General features: G+C 32.4%; 1 protein-coding gene across 5 annotated transcripts in view; it reads right to left on the bottom strand.

Moving 5' to 3' along the window:
* LOC108749937 (period circadian protein) overlaps positions 1 to 13,400 on the bottom strand; it is a 32,068-nt gene that overhangs the window by 8,076 nt on the left and 10,592 nt on the right. For 3 of the 5 annotated variants that reach the window (XM_018488981.1, XM_018488979.1, XM_018488977.1), the window contains exons 3-8: positions 9,557 to 9,747; positions 5,179 to 5,309; positions 3,792 to 3,993; positions 3,037 to 3,261; positions 914 to 1,098; positions 410 to 694 (exon numbers count right to left, since the gene is read on the bottom strand). In XM_018488981.1, the coding sequence (XP_018344483.1) occupies positions 410 to 694; positions 914 to 1,098; positions 3,037 to 3,261; positions 3,792 to 3,993; positions 5,179 to 5,309; positions 9,557 to 9,747 (1,219 nt within the window). The remainder of the gene's footprint in view (positions 1 to 409; positions 695 to 913; positions 1,099 to 3,036; positions 3,262 to 3,791; positions 3,994 to 5,178; positions 5,310 to 9,556; positions 9,748 to 13,400) is intronic. The other 2 variants (XM_018488980.1, XM_018488978.1) reach the window with 1 other exon arrangement.

Raw genomic sequence — 13,400 nt, 5'->3', positions numbered from 1 at the left:
TAAAGAGAAACAATTAAATTATAAAAATTACTTTTACGATAAAAAATTAAACTCTCATTGGGCGGTATTCGTAGTCCGTTTTTATTTTATATAAGACCTTCTTAAACAGGCCTGTCCAATTTGAGCTCTGGAGCCAAAACATTTGGTTTACATTCCCCGAAATCTTACCCACACTGAATTTTTTACGTCGATGGCTTCGCGTTTTGGCTCCAGAGCTCATATTGGACAGGCTTGGTCTTAAGATGCTAATACGATATTTTTAGCGACCCCTTTTTTTAACATCCTTCTTTGAGTAAAATTACATTTTTATCCTTTCCTAATTGGAATCCTAGATGTACCCATGAATAAATAGCGAATCATAGTGTTGTAGTGTATGTGTAACGTACGTTGCCTTCGTCAATGATCGTACCTCATCAAGAAGCGCCCGTATTTCACCCTGGATGATCTTGGCCTCCTTCAGCACTTCCTCACTAATGCTAGCCAGGTAGCTGTGCTCGGTATCGCGCGGTACGCGGAAGATGTCCGGATCCATTGGTCCCTTGAGCACCCGATGCTGACCTACGACAAACTCTAGTTTTTTCGTCCAGGGATTGATAAAGGATGACCACTCGGTCTCGAGGACGACGCAGCTCCCGTTCTGCACGGCGAACCTGTACGGCTTCGACCTGAAGGAGGAGCCTTCGAGTTTGATCACCTGTTCAACGACATTTCGTAAGGAGTTACATGAATAATTTACGGCAGTAACATGAAGGAGAATATCTGAACACTCATTCATTGAACTTTCATTCTCTCTTTCTCTCTCTTTCTCTCTTTTTCAAACTCTCTCGCATATCTCTCGCCTCTTATTATGCATGCATGCGAACGAAACCTAAGTTTCTTTCTTTCTTTCTTTCTTTGTTGGGCTCATGCTCACAGTCCCATAGATGTCTTTGATGAAAGGTAGATCCTCGGGATGGTAGAAGTCAAACAGCGAACGGCCAACCATATCCTGTGGTAGATAGCCGAAATATTGGACTACGTCGGGATCAACATGGGATAGGTGGCACGTCGCAGTGTGGCGGGTCGTGAATACCGAAGATATTATTGTTTCTTCTGGCGCTGCGGATAACGACAAGGTTCGGGGTCATTCTCTCTTGTTGCAGGTCACTACCTTAATTCGCGAGAGCTTAGTAATGGTTAGACGCCGACAAGTTGGGGCGAGATTTGCACGTTGCTAATTAATTAGTTTTGGCGCAGTTAAAAAAAATCCATGCTCAAAAAGCTGCTCGATGCCATTCAGAATTTTTTCCATATCCATTCGTTCTGGACATAGACCTCTAAACAACTTTGCACGAATTTGTGTATTGATTATGGCCAAACTTTGGAACTTCATTTTTTTGCAATGTTTCCTTTATATTGTGCTCGCTATTTCATAACAATCTTTTTTTTTTAATTTAAACATAATAAATGGAATGAATAAATAAAATAGAATAACCGATACAGATTATTAAACAATTTTGTAAACGAGAAATGGATAAAAAATTGCGAGTTGAGATTAAAGTTCCAAAGAGTATCTTCGATAAGGAACTTGAGGACATGTCACCCGTTTAAAATTGGAAATAATATATTAGTATGTGTATATATTTATACTTTTTACAATAAAAAAATAATGACAAAAATTTCAAATTTTTTTAAACTTTAAGTACTTACTTTAAATAATTAAGATTATCTAGGCAACGCTTTATTACGATTCACAGATTAGTTGTTCTGTAAATAAAGTTTAATACAGTAAATTTTATTTATTTACTGATCAACTAACTTGTGAATATAATTTTGCATAAATAATTTTAATTATTTAAAATACTTATACAAAAAATTGAAAATTTTTAAATTATTTTTTAAGTTAAAGTATTATAATAATAAAAAATAATAATATAGTAAATAAATAAATATAGTAAATAAATTATAAAAATGTGTTGTTAAATAAGTATATGAATTATTGTTATAAGTATATGATGTTATTCAATGGTAATGTTTCATATACATAATTTCATGTATATAGTTATAGTATTAATTATTATCTATATAAAAAATAACGAATATTAATACTTTTCCAATTTTAAACTATTTGCAAGGTTAATATTGAAATTCTTTTGAACAACATAAATCCACCGATGCCAATAAAAATTAATAGCTTGTGCAGGAAGTGCGCGTTGTGATCAGAGATGGAGGCTATCCATGCGCTGACAAAAGCAAAGCGAGCGAAGCACCTTGTAAAAGATGACGAGTGCGGTGTGACAACGTGAGATACAGTAAGCGTTCGTAACAGTGGTCTCCAAACTGAACGAAAAAACGGGCAACCAATCGAAAAAATGGCGAGGTAATGGCACAGCGACAAATACGGCAAAGATGCGAACGGTGTATCAACGTATATATCATCACGAGCCGCCGCACGGGCGGCTTTGAGAAATTGGAAGTAAGTTACCTTCGTTTCAAACATTTTCCATGGAAACCACCGACTCACTGAATATCGTCAACGAGGTCGGACCAACGACAAGGCTCGATCATCGCGGAGTGATTAAGTATGCTTGTGTCGCATGTAACGAACACAGGATGTATCTTGAGAACGTATAATATAAGCAGTTGAGCGAGATTATAGTGAATGGCATTATCGCGTTTAAAATACCGCTGCAACTTTTCCGCATATTCCAGATACATCCTGTAAATCCGAGTCACTTCGACGAAGTTACTCGTTCACTTCAGCACACGTTTGTCCATGTTGGGGATATATTTCAAGTGATTTGTTATATTTGCAAGCGAGGATTTAGTAGGATGAATATTGCCGGAAGTTTTCTTCGAAGTAACTCGATTTCGAATTGACGATGGTCCGTAGAATTTTTTTCGGATCACCACCATTTCACCGCGATCCGCATTGATGAGTGTTGCATTAAATCGCAGGTTGGCCGCTAACTTTTGGCCGACAAACAAGCTGGCTGTTTGTAATTATCGAGTCCTCTCGCCGGTCAGACCTCATCGGAAGACCTTGGACCGTGCTACCTTTGTATGCGGAATGGACGGGTTGAGCGGTAACTACGAGGAACATAGCTCGGTTGCTGAGCTGTTGCTCGGCCGTTCGGTCCCGCAAGTCCCGGAACGACAAAGTCAGGTGGAAAGGCAAGTACAGATTCGATCGGGCGTCTGCTCGATATCCATTCGGCATTTCGGTGCACCTGGTGAACCTCCGCAAACCGCAGAACAAGCTCGCCCTTCTGCCATTGATTCCTAAAAGTGAAACAATGTTCCGGTTGGCGCCATTCAGAAGTTGGATAATAATTAATTCCCGAAAATGAAAGATTGTATAATTCAGACGTCCTAAATATATTACGCAACAGTGATAACACTAATAATCATAGAAAAAATTGTAATATTTGGTAATAATAGGTATTTGATAATAATTTGGAGTAAAAATGAATGAGGAATTTTAACTATAAGAATATCTACTGAGTAAGTAATAAGTTTTGACAAAGAAATCTACACTAATTATATTTGGAAAATTGGATCCTAATAAAGTGAGTTAGTTTTCATATAAAATGTAAAATTTTTCAACTCGCTTTTCATTGCTTATAAAAGTGAACATATTGTCAGCAGTTTTTTTTAAATAGAAACCACAAAATATTAAGGAGAACATAACGATATCAAGCAAATAGATATATTAATAAGAAGTTAAATTGGGTTGGGTATGCCATATCCAAGTGTATTGTTCCCGTAAAGTAATCCTTTCTTCTCAGTTCATTAAATATAATTGTATATACCCTTAGATCGTTCTCCTTCCGGCGGCGACGCGATGCCACTGGTGATCTGATCGGCCAAGGTGTTCTTGTCCTTTGGATGAACATAATCGATGAAAGATTTGCCAATCCAGGCGTCCTTGAGATAACCGAGAGCGGTGCATATCGACGGAGTTGTATACAGCACGAGACCGTCGTGCATTGAAATCACCGCGCAAAATCCATCCTACAGAATGTTTGGTAGATTAGGAAGCTAGTCGACATAATGCGCTGACATTAATGATCTTAATGTGAATGATAACGTGATACTAGATTTACTTTTTGTCCTCCGCGTAATAAAAAAAAGAACAAGTTAAAATAAAATGTAATGATAAAATATTGATAACGCTAAGAGATAACAAAAGCGATTTACGAACTTCAAAAATCATCGTGGGCATTTAAGAAACGAAACTGATAATTTGTCACGTTATCATCAGCAAGTTAAGGACTTCTCACACCGAATTTAATTGCCAGTACTTCCATCGCATGCGAGGATTGTATATTAAAGAATGATTTAGTTGTGGGAGGAATATCAGTAGAGGAAGAGATACTTGACGATATTCATAGATATGTTACGTTACTTTCTTTCTTCTCGTACCTTACACCGGCGACATGCAAAAGTTTCTCCGCAATTTTTTTGTGTGTAAACGCACACAGTTCTTCGAAGTTCCTTCGAAAACCCGATGAGTCCTGTATAAGAATATACACGGAGAACTGGCTGACAAATATATCTATTCACTTTAGTTAGCACTTCGTTGACTTACTTTCCTTTTCCAAAAATCGCGTACACGCCGATTTTGCGGAAAGTGCGAAAAAGTGTAACCAAACTGAACAGAAAAGATCGCTGCAACACAGACGATTGTCTAACTTCTAATTCATGATTATATCAACGCGGATAAGCAAAGTTAGCAATAACCCGAGCAGAACAAAAAGTCATGATGACATCAAAATAGCGTTAAAATGGCTCCAAAATGATTATTAAAAATTACTTTTTAATCAATTATATGATTCATTTTAACATTATTGTGACTTGTTGTTTTGCTTCGACAAATGGCTTGTAATCAAGCAGTTAATATCGTTCCCCAATATTGCTGATGTATATTAATGTTTGCAGTTATTTACTCATAATAGTAACGGAGCTTATAAAAGTAACGGTTTAATTATGAAATGGAATTACGGAAGCGGTTTAATAATGGCAGGTCATGAGAACCCAACCGTCGAGTCCCGAGTTTGCTTCTACGATCGCACGGTGCGATTCTTGAGAATCTCTGTCTTTTTCTTTCTTGTTACGCCCTTACGACATGTACGTGTGCATGTATGCGTGTTTTCTTTCTGTTATCTCTCTCTACTACGTTTATCGACGTATACTAACATTGGCCTGAGACGTGGAATCGTCCAGGAGGACCGTCCGTGAAGCAAGTCCTGCTTCCGGATCTGCGACGGTTCCGCCGTTGTGCTCGCCGGGATCCGTTGCGTCCACCAATTCTACAGTGGTTACCTCTTCTTGCATTAAAAGCAGTAAAAGAAATTCTCTTATTATAAGCGTTGCCAAGCGTTGCGCATTTTCGGATTTATATATATATATGTATACATACAATTTTGAAATTGTTATAAAATTGTTATTATCAAATCCTTTGAAATGTATGTAAAAATTAGTTTATTTCAAATCACAGTCAAATAGATTCTTTGTATATTGTAAGGAATCTACTAGACTTTAAATGCTAAAAATTAATTTGTTTGTAATTTGTATTGCACATTAGGAGTTTTCATTGGAATAAGCTAAATCATTACTTTGGGATTTTTTAAGATCTTTGATAATAACAGAAAATATTATGAAAGAATATGAAATGTTTTTTTAAATAAAAGATGAAATAAAATGCAATGGTGACTTTAATAATTTAATAACTTAAGAGAATTCTTGTATCATAAACGTAAATGAGTTCTATTGTATATAAAAATCACGTTAGCACGACTTGAGCTACGCGAACAAGAATAGGAAGGATGCAGGAAAAGACGCTCAGTCCAAAATGTTCCCTTAGTCCAAAATGACGCGGAAATGACCATGTTGAGATTCGTATTTTGCATAAAATCGGCGAACGACTGCCAGACGGAAAGTTCAATGCCATTACTCGGTGATATGCTACCTCCGGCTAAATTGTTACTTCCAGGTGAAAGGCATTCACTGCGGTTTCTTCGCGAGCGCATGAGACGTGCGAGAGAATCGTGCGATAACATCTAAGTAAGTGAAAGCAAACCTAATCTGCGATAGATTGGCGATAATATTAATGCTTTTATCGATTAAATTCATTTTTTGGCCAGAAAAAAAATATATTTGTGATTTTATAAAAGATCTTTGAACAAATAATGGAAATCAGAGATTGTAATGAAAATAAATCAACAAAGTGTAATGCTTATAATAGCCAAAATATTCAAGTCTAATTCTCATTAATTTCATTTTATTCATTTAAGATTCATAAACATTTCGACCCTCAGTTTGGATCCTCCTTAATATACAAATTATATTTTATAAAAGATTGACCAAGAATAACTTTAAATCTGTATGATTAATTTATTGCGATTAATTTAATGTATCAGTGTTAAAATAAGGCATTACACACTTTGTTAGTTTAACAGATCTTTATTTGAAAAAGTTGAATTACGTAACTTCCTTACTTTCGGGATTAATATTTTTTTTATGTGTATTACATGCCGTACGATGTATGTTCTCCGCTGTTACCAGCTGAAAAGCGAGACGGCGAAGGGCAATTTTTAAGAGCACTATTTTTAATTCCACGCTGATGAAAGGGTTAAATAAACGGCGACGTAAACGCTTACGTAAATATAGGGATAAGCGCGAACACAGGACGAAAGTGATTTCATAACGTACCTATTGCATCTCGAATTAACGCGTCTCCGAGACATTACTCGCTAAAAATACGGTTGGTACTCTGTAATAACAATGGGGTAACAGCTGGAAGAGCTAACTTGATTATTGCTTCACAATTGCATAGAAATGTAAATAGAGCAATCTAATAACGTGAATCACAAACGGAAAAAAATGGAAAAGCTTCTAGATCAAATCTTTATTAAGATCCACGGTTACTGATACATTCTAAAAAAAAATCTAAATTCTAAAAATCAGAGAAAACTACGTTTAGAGGAAGTTACGTGCTCTAAACGTAATTAAATATGTCCTTCCGCGGCTTCACTGTTTGCTTATTGATTTATCAGTTTCGCAATAGTTTATATAACGCGCAATATAAAATCTACATTGTTGAGAGGAGAATCGTGTGTGATATTATACCTATATGAAATCCTCAAACTCTGACAAAATATTATTTTTAAAAAGAATCTGTTAAACATTTCATAAAATCTTGTTTAATTTCCTGATTGTTTAATTTTATTTGCTAAAATAATTTAACTTCGTAGTGCTTATTTAACAAATTTTTGCATTTTATACTGCGTGATTTTGGATATTTAAATATATATAAATATATGTAATAAATAAAAAGGATGAGACACTAAAGACATAAACAAAAAGAATTATTGAAATGTAAATAAAGCAACAGGTGAAGCTTAAATACTAAACTTGTTAGTACCGAAAGATCAATAACTTCGATTGGACTATGTCACGTTGGATGGAAATTTTACACCCCACTCGAGTAAGCTTCGCCCACGCGTGTCACGATTTTCTCTAAATAACCGAATCGAAGAAAGTGTTTCTCTTAATGCACGATTATGATATGTATGTATCGCATGCGCTTGCGAAATATTTAAACTGTTTAAATACGTCTCATGCTCGTCGCTCACTTAATTACATGGATTCAACTGTATGTACTGAGGATGGTTAAAAAGTTAAAAACATATATACAAATTAATAATTAAATATGTAAGATACAATTTAATAATTTGAAACTTATCGCGCACACAGTACAGCGCTAATTCCCAATAGCCAAATTTATTATAATTATATTTTTTAATATCAGGGAATTAAGATCATCATTTGTTTGAGTAATGAGCAATGTTGTAAAAATTCTAATAACCACACACAAAGAAGTATCATTTTATTGCCAAGAAAAGCAATTATTCATTTTATTTTTCTTTTTTTAAGTAATGGTTACTTTCAATAAAGAATATTTTCTTTCTGATAAAATATATTCATCTCAAGTTTTAGAAATACTCAATATCATATACTCAAAACAAGAATTTATTCTCTTTTGAAATATATTATAATATTTTATCGAAGAAAAGTCAGATTTGATTAACTTGAATATTTAATAATATATTAATGTAAGAAAATTTATATGGTCAGAAAAATTTGGTATATTTCTTTCAATTCTATATAATAGAATTTAGGAAAAGCAAAACATAGTTTAGAAACAAGAAATTTTTTCATTCCTCGCTCTTCCAATTGAAAGAAATCTTATTTGCCCTTTGTGGCAGATTATTGTTTTACGTCGATGTTCTACAGTTGCGTTCTTTATTTATTTACAGCTAACTTGAATTTTTAATTATCTCTAGACTAGCGTCTTCACTGAGTATCAAAGTAATTAGCTGCTTGACGAAATATTATTTTGAAAGATATATACTAGCTGGACTAGGGGATAATCGTGAAGAGAAGTTTCACATCGAAGTCTTAGGTAGGAAATAGCAAGGCGAAAGGTCGAGAAGAGTGCACGAAGAAATTATCTTATGGGAAACAAACAGAAGAACAATAAGATTTTAAGGATGTATTGGTATCTCTTAGTTCGAATCTACAATAGATTTTTAAGCCTTAAACCACAAGAAATGGAAGAATCACAATCGATTATTCTCCTCGTATTCGACTATAATTGGCAAATTACTTATGGTTTAAAGCTTAAATAATCTATTGTAGATCTGGATTTAAAAATGTATTAGATATATATTTTGTCTAATACATACTTAATTTTGAAAACATTCAAAAAATTATGAAAACATTACAGATTGTTTTATATCGCATTCGAAAATAATAGAAAAAAATTGTCAGTAATTTTCTACATAAATAAAAAATTATTTTAATAAGAAATTCATATTTTTTAACAAAAATATTAAGAAATAATAAAAAATCTAAATTTTTTATTCAAATTGCTTTAAATATATATATTCGAGATGATTTTTTTATGTATGTAATATAAAGTTTCATTGCGATACAAAGATTAGTTGTTTTGTAAATAAACAACATTATTTTATTTATTTATTTATTTATTTACAGAATAACTAAACAGGCAATCACAATAAAACTTTGTATTATGAATTATTTTAAACACTTAAACTATAAAAAAATTGAGATTTTCAATGTTGTAAAAAATAATTTAATTTTTAATAACAAATAAACTTAAATATAAAAACCATAAAAATATATTATTAAATAAAAATATCTTAGTCACACACACAGTTTCCATATGTATAGTATAATTTATTTAAAATGTAAAATATTAAATTTCCAAATTTAATTTACTTTGCAAGAACTATAGGACCAATACATCCTTAAAGTCGATTGTCTCTCATTTTTTCTACGAACTAACAAAAGTCTAAAAAATTATAAAATATTTACGATATTTGCATTTTCTGTCTTGGCATGTGAAAACCGAAATTTCTCTCGACTTATTCTGAATTCGTGAACGTTTATTAGTAGTTTTCCCGGAAATTGAGTGAATCGACTTCAATAAAAAAAAAGCCATAGACAATTTATGTGCACTCATTTGCGATTTTTATGGATAATAACCAACCTGGTTTCTTGTCAAGTATGACGTTCACCGGCGCAACGGTGTTATACGACGCGACTTCCGGCAACGCGTTTACCACCGTCTTCGGGCCGGCTTCCGCTTCGATGGCGTTAAGCGCAGCCACCACTTTCGATTTCTTCTTCTTGTGCTCCTTGTCCTTTCTCTTGCTTATCGGTTGTGGTAGTGCCTCATGGCTATACATATAACACACGTAAAATCGTGAAACATCGCGTAATCCTTTTCAATGTTAAACTTCCACGTCTAAAAATTAATATCTCTGTCAATTTAAGCTAGCAGGATTAAATGAACAGAATCGAAAAAGATCTATTAAACTATTTAATGCTAATTTTGTGCTAATTTATGCTACAAAACATAATTTTACCACATGCTGTTTAAAAAGAAATCTCGTGGTTTTTTTTACCTATTCAGAATGATTAAAAAAAATCTCTAAAAATTCACTAACATACTTTCTAGAATAAATATTGGCACTTCATTTTGGAAAATAATAAAATGTAATCTAATTTATAATTACCGAAAGACTCAAAGAAATTTGCACGAACAGGAATCGCTCGGTGACCCACCTTAGTAGGGTAAGGGTTAATATAATCATTCCTTCCACTCATGATATATTAATCCTAATTACGGACATTTTTTCCATTGAGATTTCTGATCGATTGCCTATCTATTATGACTTGCTTTTATGGAATTTTTCAAAACGCTAGTTTTCATGGAATTTGAAATAAATATAATGTAAATATATATAAATATAAATTTAATTAAAATAAAACAATTTCTTATTATACTGGCAATTCCGCATTCTTTTGTTGGAATCCTTGCAATGGTAAAATTTTCACATATAGATCACGCAATGCAAGTCGATAATATCCGCGTGTCACGCCATGTGATGAGCGAGTGTCAACGTGGAAACAGTGTTGATAAGCCAGAATTGTAATAAACGCGGTTCTTGCGACTCACGCGGATCTAAATATAAACGCCAAGGGAAATATTCTATTGAAAGAGCGTGCAAACGTGTGGTGATTCTAAAATCCTTAGAAAATATTCGCAACATGATCTGAGACGTTGTTCCCGCGTTGCAATCATAACATCCGAGATAATGTCACGCTAATAAACAATCATAAATTAAAAATTATCACAACAAGTTAATTAGTCCATATTTAAACGCGCATAATATTTAATATTAATATTAAATATAATATTAAATATAATATTAAATATTAAAATATAATAGAATATTTTAAATAATGACAATATAAATACATGCGATTATATTATATTATTTATATTTCTCGCATAAAACATTTTATAAAATCGAACTAATGTTATTTTAAATTTTATTTACTGCAGCTTTGCAGTCTCGGCTTGCAATTGTAATCTACTAATTCTAATACATAGATGGCTTTCTCCCGGAAATCTCTTTCAAGAAAGTTCTGATATAACAAATCTGTAAAACGTGACAATCAGACGTTACACAAGTAAGAGAAAGTTTAACATTCGCCTAACCATCGATCGCTCCGAAGTTATACCGGAAGTCTTCCTGGCCATACGTTTTGTACACTTTTTTGCACGTAAATAGCGAAAAATTTCATCATTAGGAGCGATTTCGATCAAACTTCGATTAAGTTATCGGTTAATTCAACAAACAGAATTGCTTACAGCAAAATTTCTATAGCCGTACAATTCGTTGTCTCTAATCTAATTTTTCTCTCTGCGTGTGTTAAGTAATAAAAAATCATCCCTATCCACTTGTGAACGAAATATAAATTAATCGTCGATTAATGGGAGTTCGATCAAAGTTGTTTCAAGCTAATTATATAAGTGAATAATCATTATATAAGCGAACAAATTAAACGGTAATGAGTAGAGTATTGATCGCGATGCTAAATCTAAAATTAATTTTATCTAAAATTAATTAAAAATAGAGAATATTTGCATAATTGTTCTCCTCGAAGCTCTAACTAACGATATAAATAACAGTAAATTAAAAAAATAACCCTTGAGAGATTATACTCTCGCTCGTAACAATCCCCGGACTTATCTTATCGTACAGTGATTACCAAACCACCTCTGTTTTAAACAATGCGAAATACGAGTAATCGAATACAATAGGCACGCTTTGGACTCGTTGAGAAACGAATTATTTTAATCTGATATTACATTTCGTTGTTATATCAAGCATTATTTAACAAATTATGATTGCTTAATAAACGCAACCGACGGAGATGTAATGAATATGATTGTATTGAATCTAACTATGATTATCTATTCTATTTCAAGCATTATGTGAATATATGTAATAATATATTAATAATATATTTTATTAATATAAAATTTTATTGTATATGTATACACACAATGAGAAAAAGTATTCTAAATTTTAATAAATATTTATTTGAATGTAGTACCAACTAAACACTTATTGTATTTATAGTAAATAAATATTTACTCAATAAAAAGAAATGATTAACGTTTTCGTATTAAGTAAATGTATCTTTAGTAAATATTTGATTAGCACTATTCAAACAAATAATTTATTAAAATTTAATATATTTTTTCAGTGTATAAATACAGAAACATGTATGTGTGTTTAATTATTTTAAAAAAATATACTAGTATGCTAATATGTTTTTACAAATTTCATTACATCAATCTTAAGTAAATTTTATTACAGCTATTAAGTTAATAACAACAGTAAATCGTATTAGCTAACAACTTAAAAAAGTGTCTTATAATAATTATAAGTGCCTGTAAATGATACTCGCATTTCACATTTGCAAGAATCGCAAGCCATACAAAAATAAAACGTGCAACATTAGATAATTACTGCAACGTGCTTTAAATGAATACGATTGATACGTTTTCCTTCGACGACTAGTTTTCTATCGAAGTTTTCATTAATAAGGCAACATGATACGATTACTCTAAAACATTTTAATTATACCATATTCGGCGTTAATCAGAATCTTTTCATGGCAAAATATTTTCACGGAGAATTTTAATTAAAAAAATATAGGCTACTATAATTAAACCTAAATCTCTTCCTTGAAATTGTGTTTCTCAAAATTCCATTTTAGATATCATTTGCCAAGCAAGCGAAATTACGTAATGATTATATGATATGTTCTCTTCGTGGGAAGAGAAGTTTTTCCAGAAATTAATCATCCGATCGACCGTGAATTTTTAGATCGATATTCACTTATTATAACATTTATAACCGCGCCTGATCTCCTTTATTATCTATTACGCAACAATATGCGGGAGTGACTGACGAATATTTAGACGGCACGTGGCGCGACACGTGCGTCGTTGTTTACGAGCGTCGCTGTTGCGTTGATCTCGCTGTATAACTGACTTTAACTATTTTATTTACATATATATATAAATGTATTACATATATATATATATATATATATATATAATGCAGTTACACGATAACGATGAGTGATGCGTATGTGATTGCTAGTTATCTTTACCAGAAGAATCGGCGGATAGAGAATCCTGGTGCAAAGATAAAAATTAGAATCAAATCGAATGTAAGGGAAGAAAAAGCTTTTAAAAAGGTAAAAGAGACTTATGTTTAGTAAACTTTTATATTTTATTAACTTAATTTTCGCCTCCTACTGGAAGTTTCGTTTATGCTTCTGTAGTTTGATTTCTTCTATTCGACTCTCATTATTAAATTCATAATATCAAATTATGTCTAATTTGAATTATTTTTTATCACTTTCGCTATTAATCAATCGCCACTGCTTCTACTCAATATGTTGTTAATTGAATTAAAACAAGTTGAACAATTTACAATGTGTACTATTTTATCTGTGTTTAACAC

Source organism: Trachymyrmex septentrionalis, unplaced genomic scaffold (genome assembly GCF_001594115.1).
Source record: "Trachymyrmex septentrionalis isolate Tsep2-gDNA-1 unplaced genomic scaffold, Tsep1.0 scaffold32, whole genome shotgun sequence".
NCBI lineage: Eukaryota > Metazoa > Arthropoda > Insecta > Hymenoptera > Formicidae > Trachymyrmex > Trachymyrmex septentrionalis.
The sequence above is the reverse complement of the archived record's forward strand: the minus strand, read 5'-3'. Positions and strand labels throughout refer to the sequence as shown.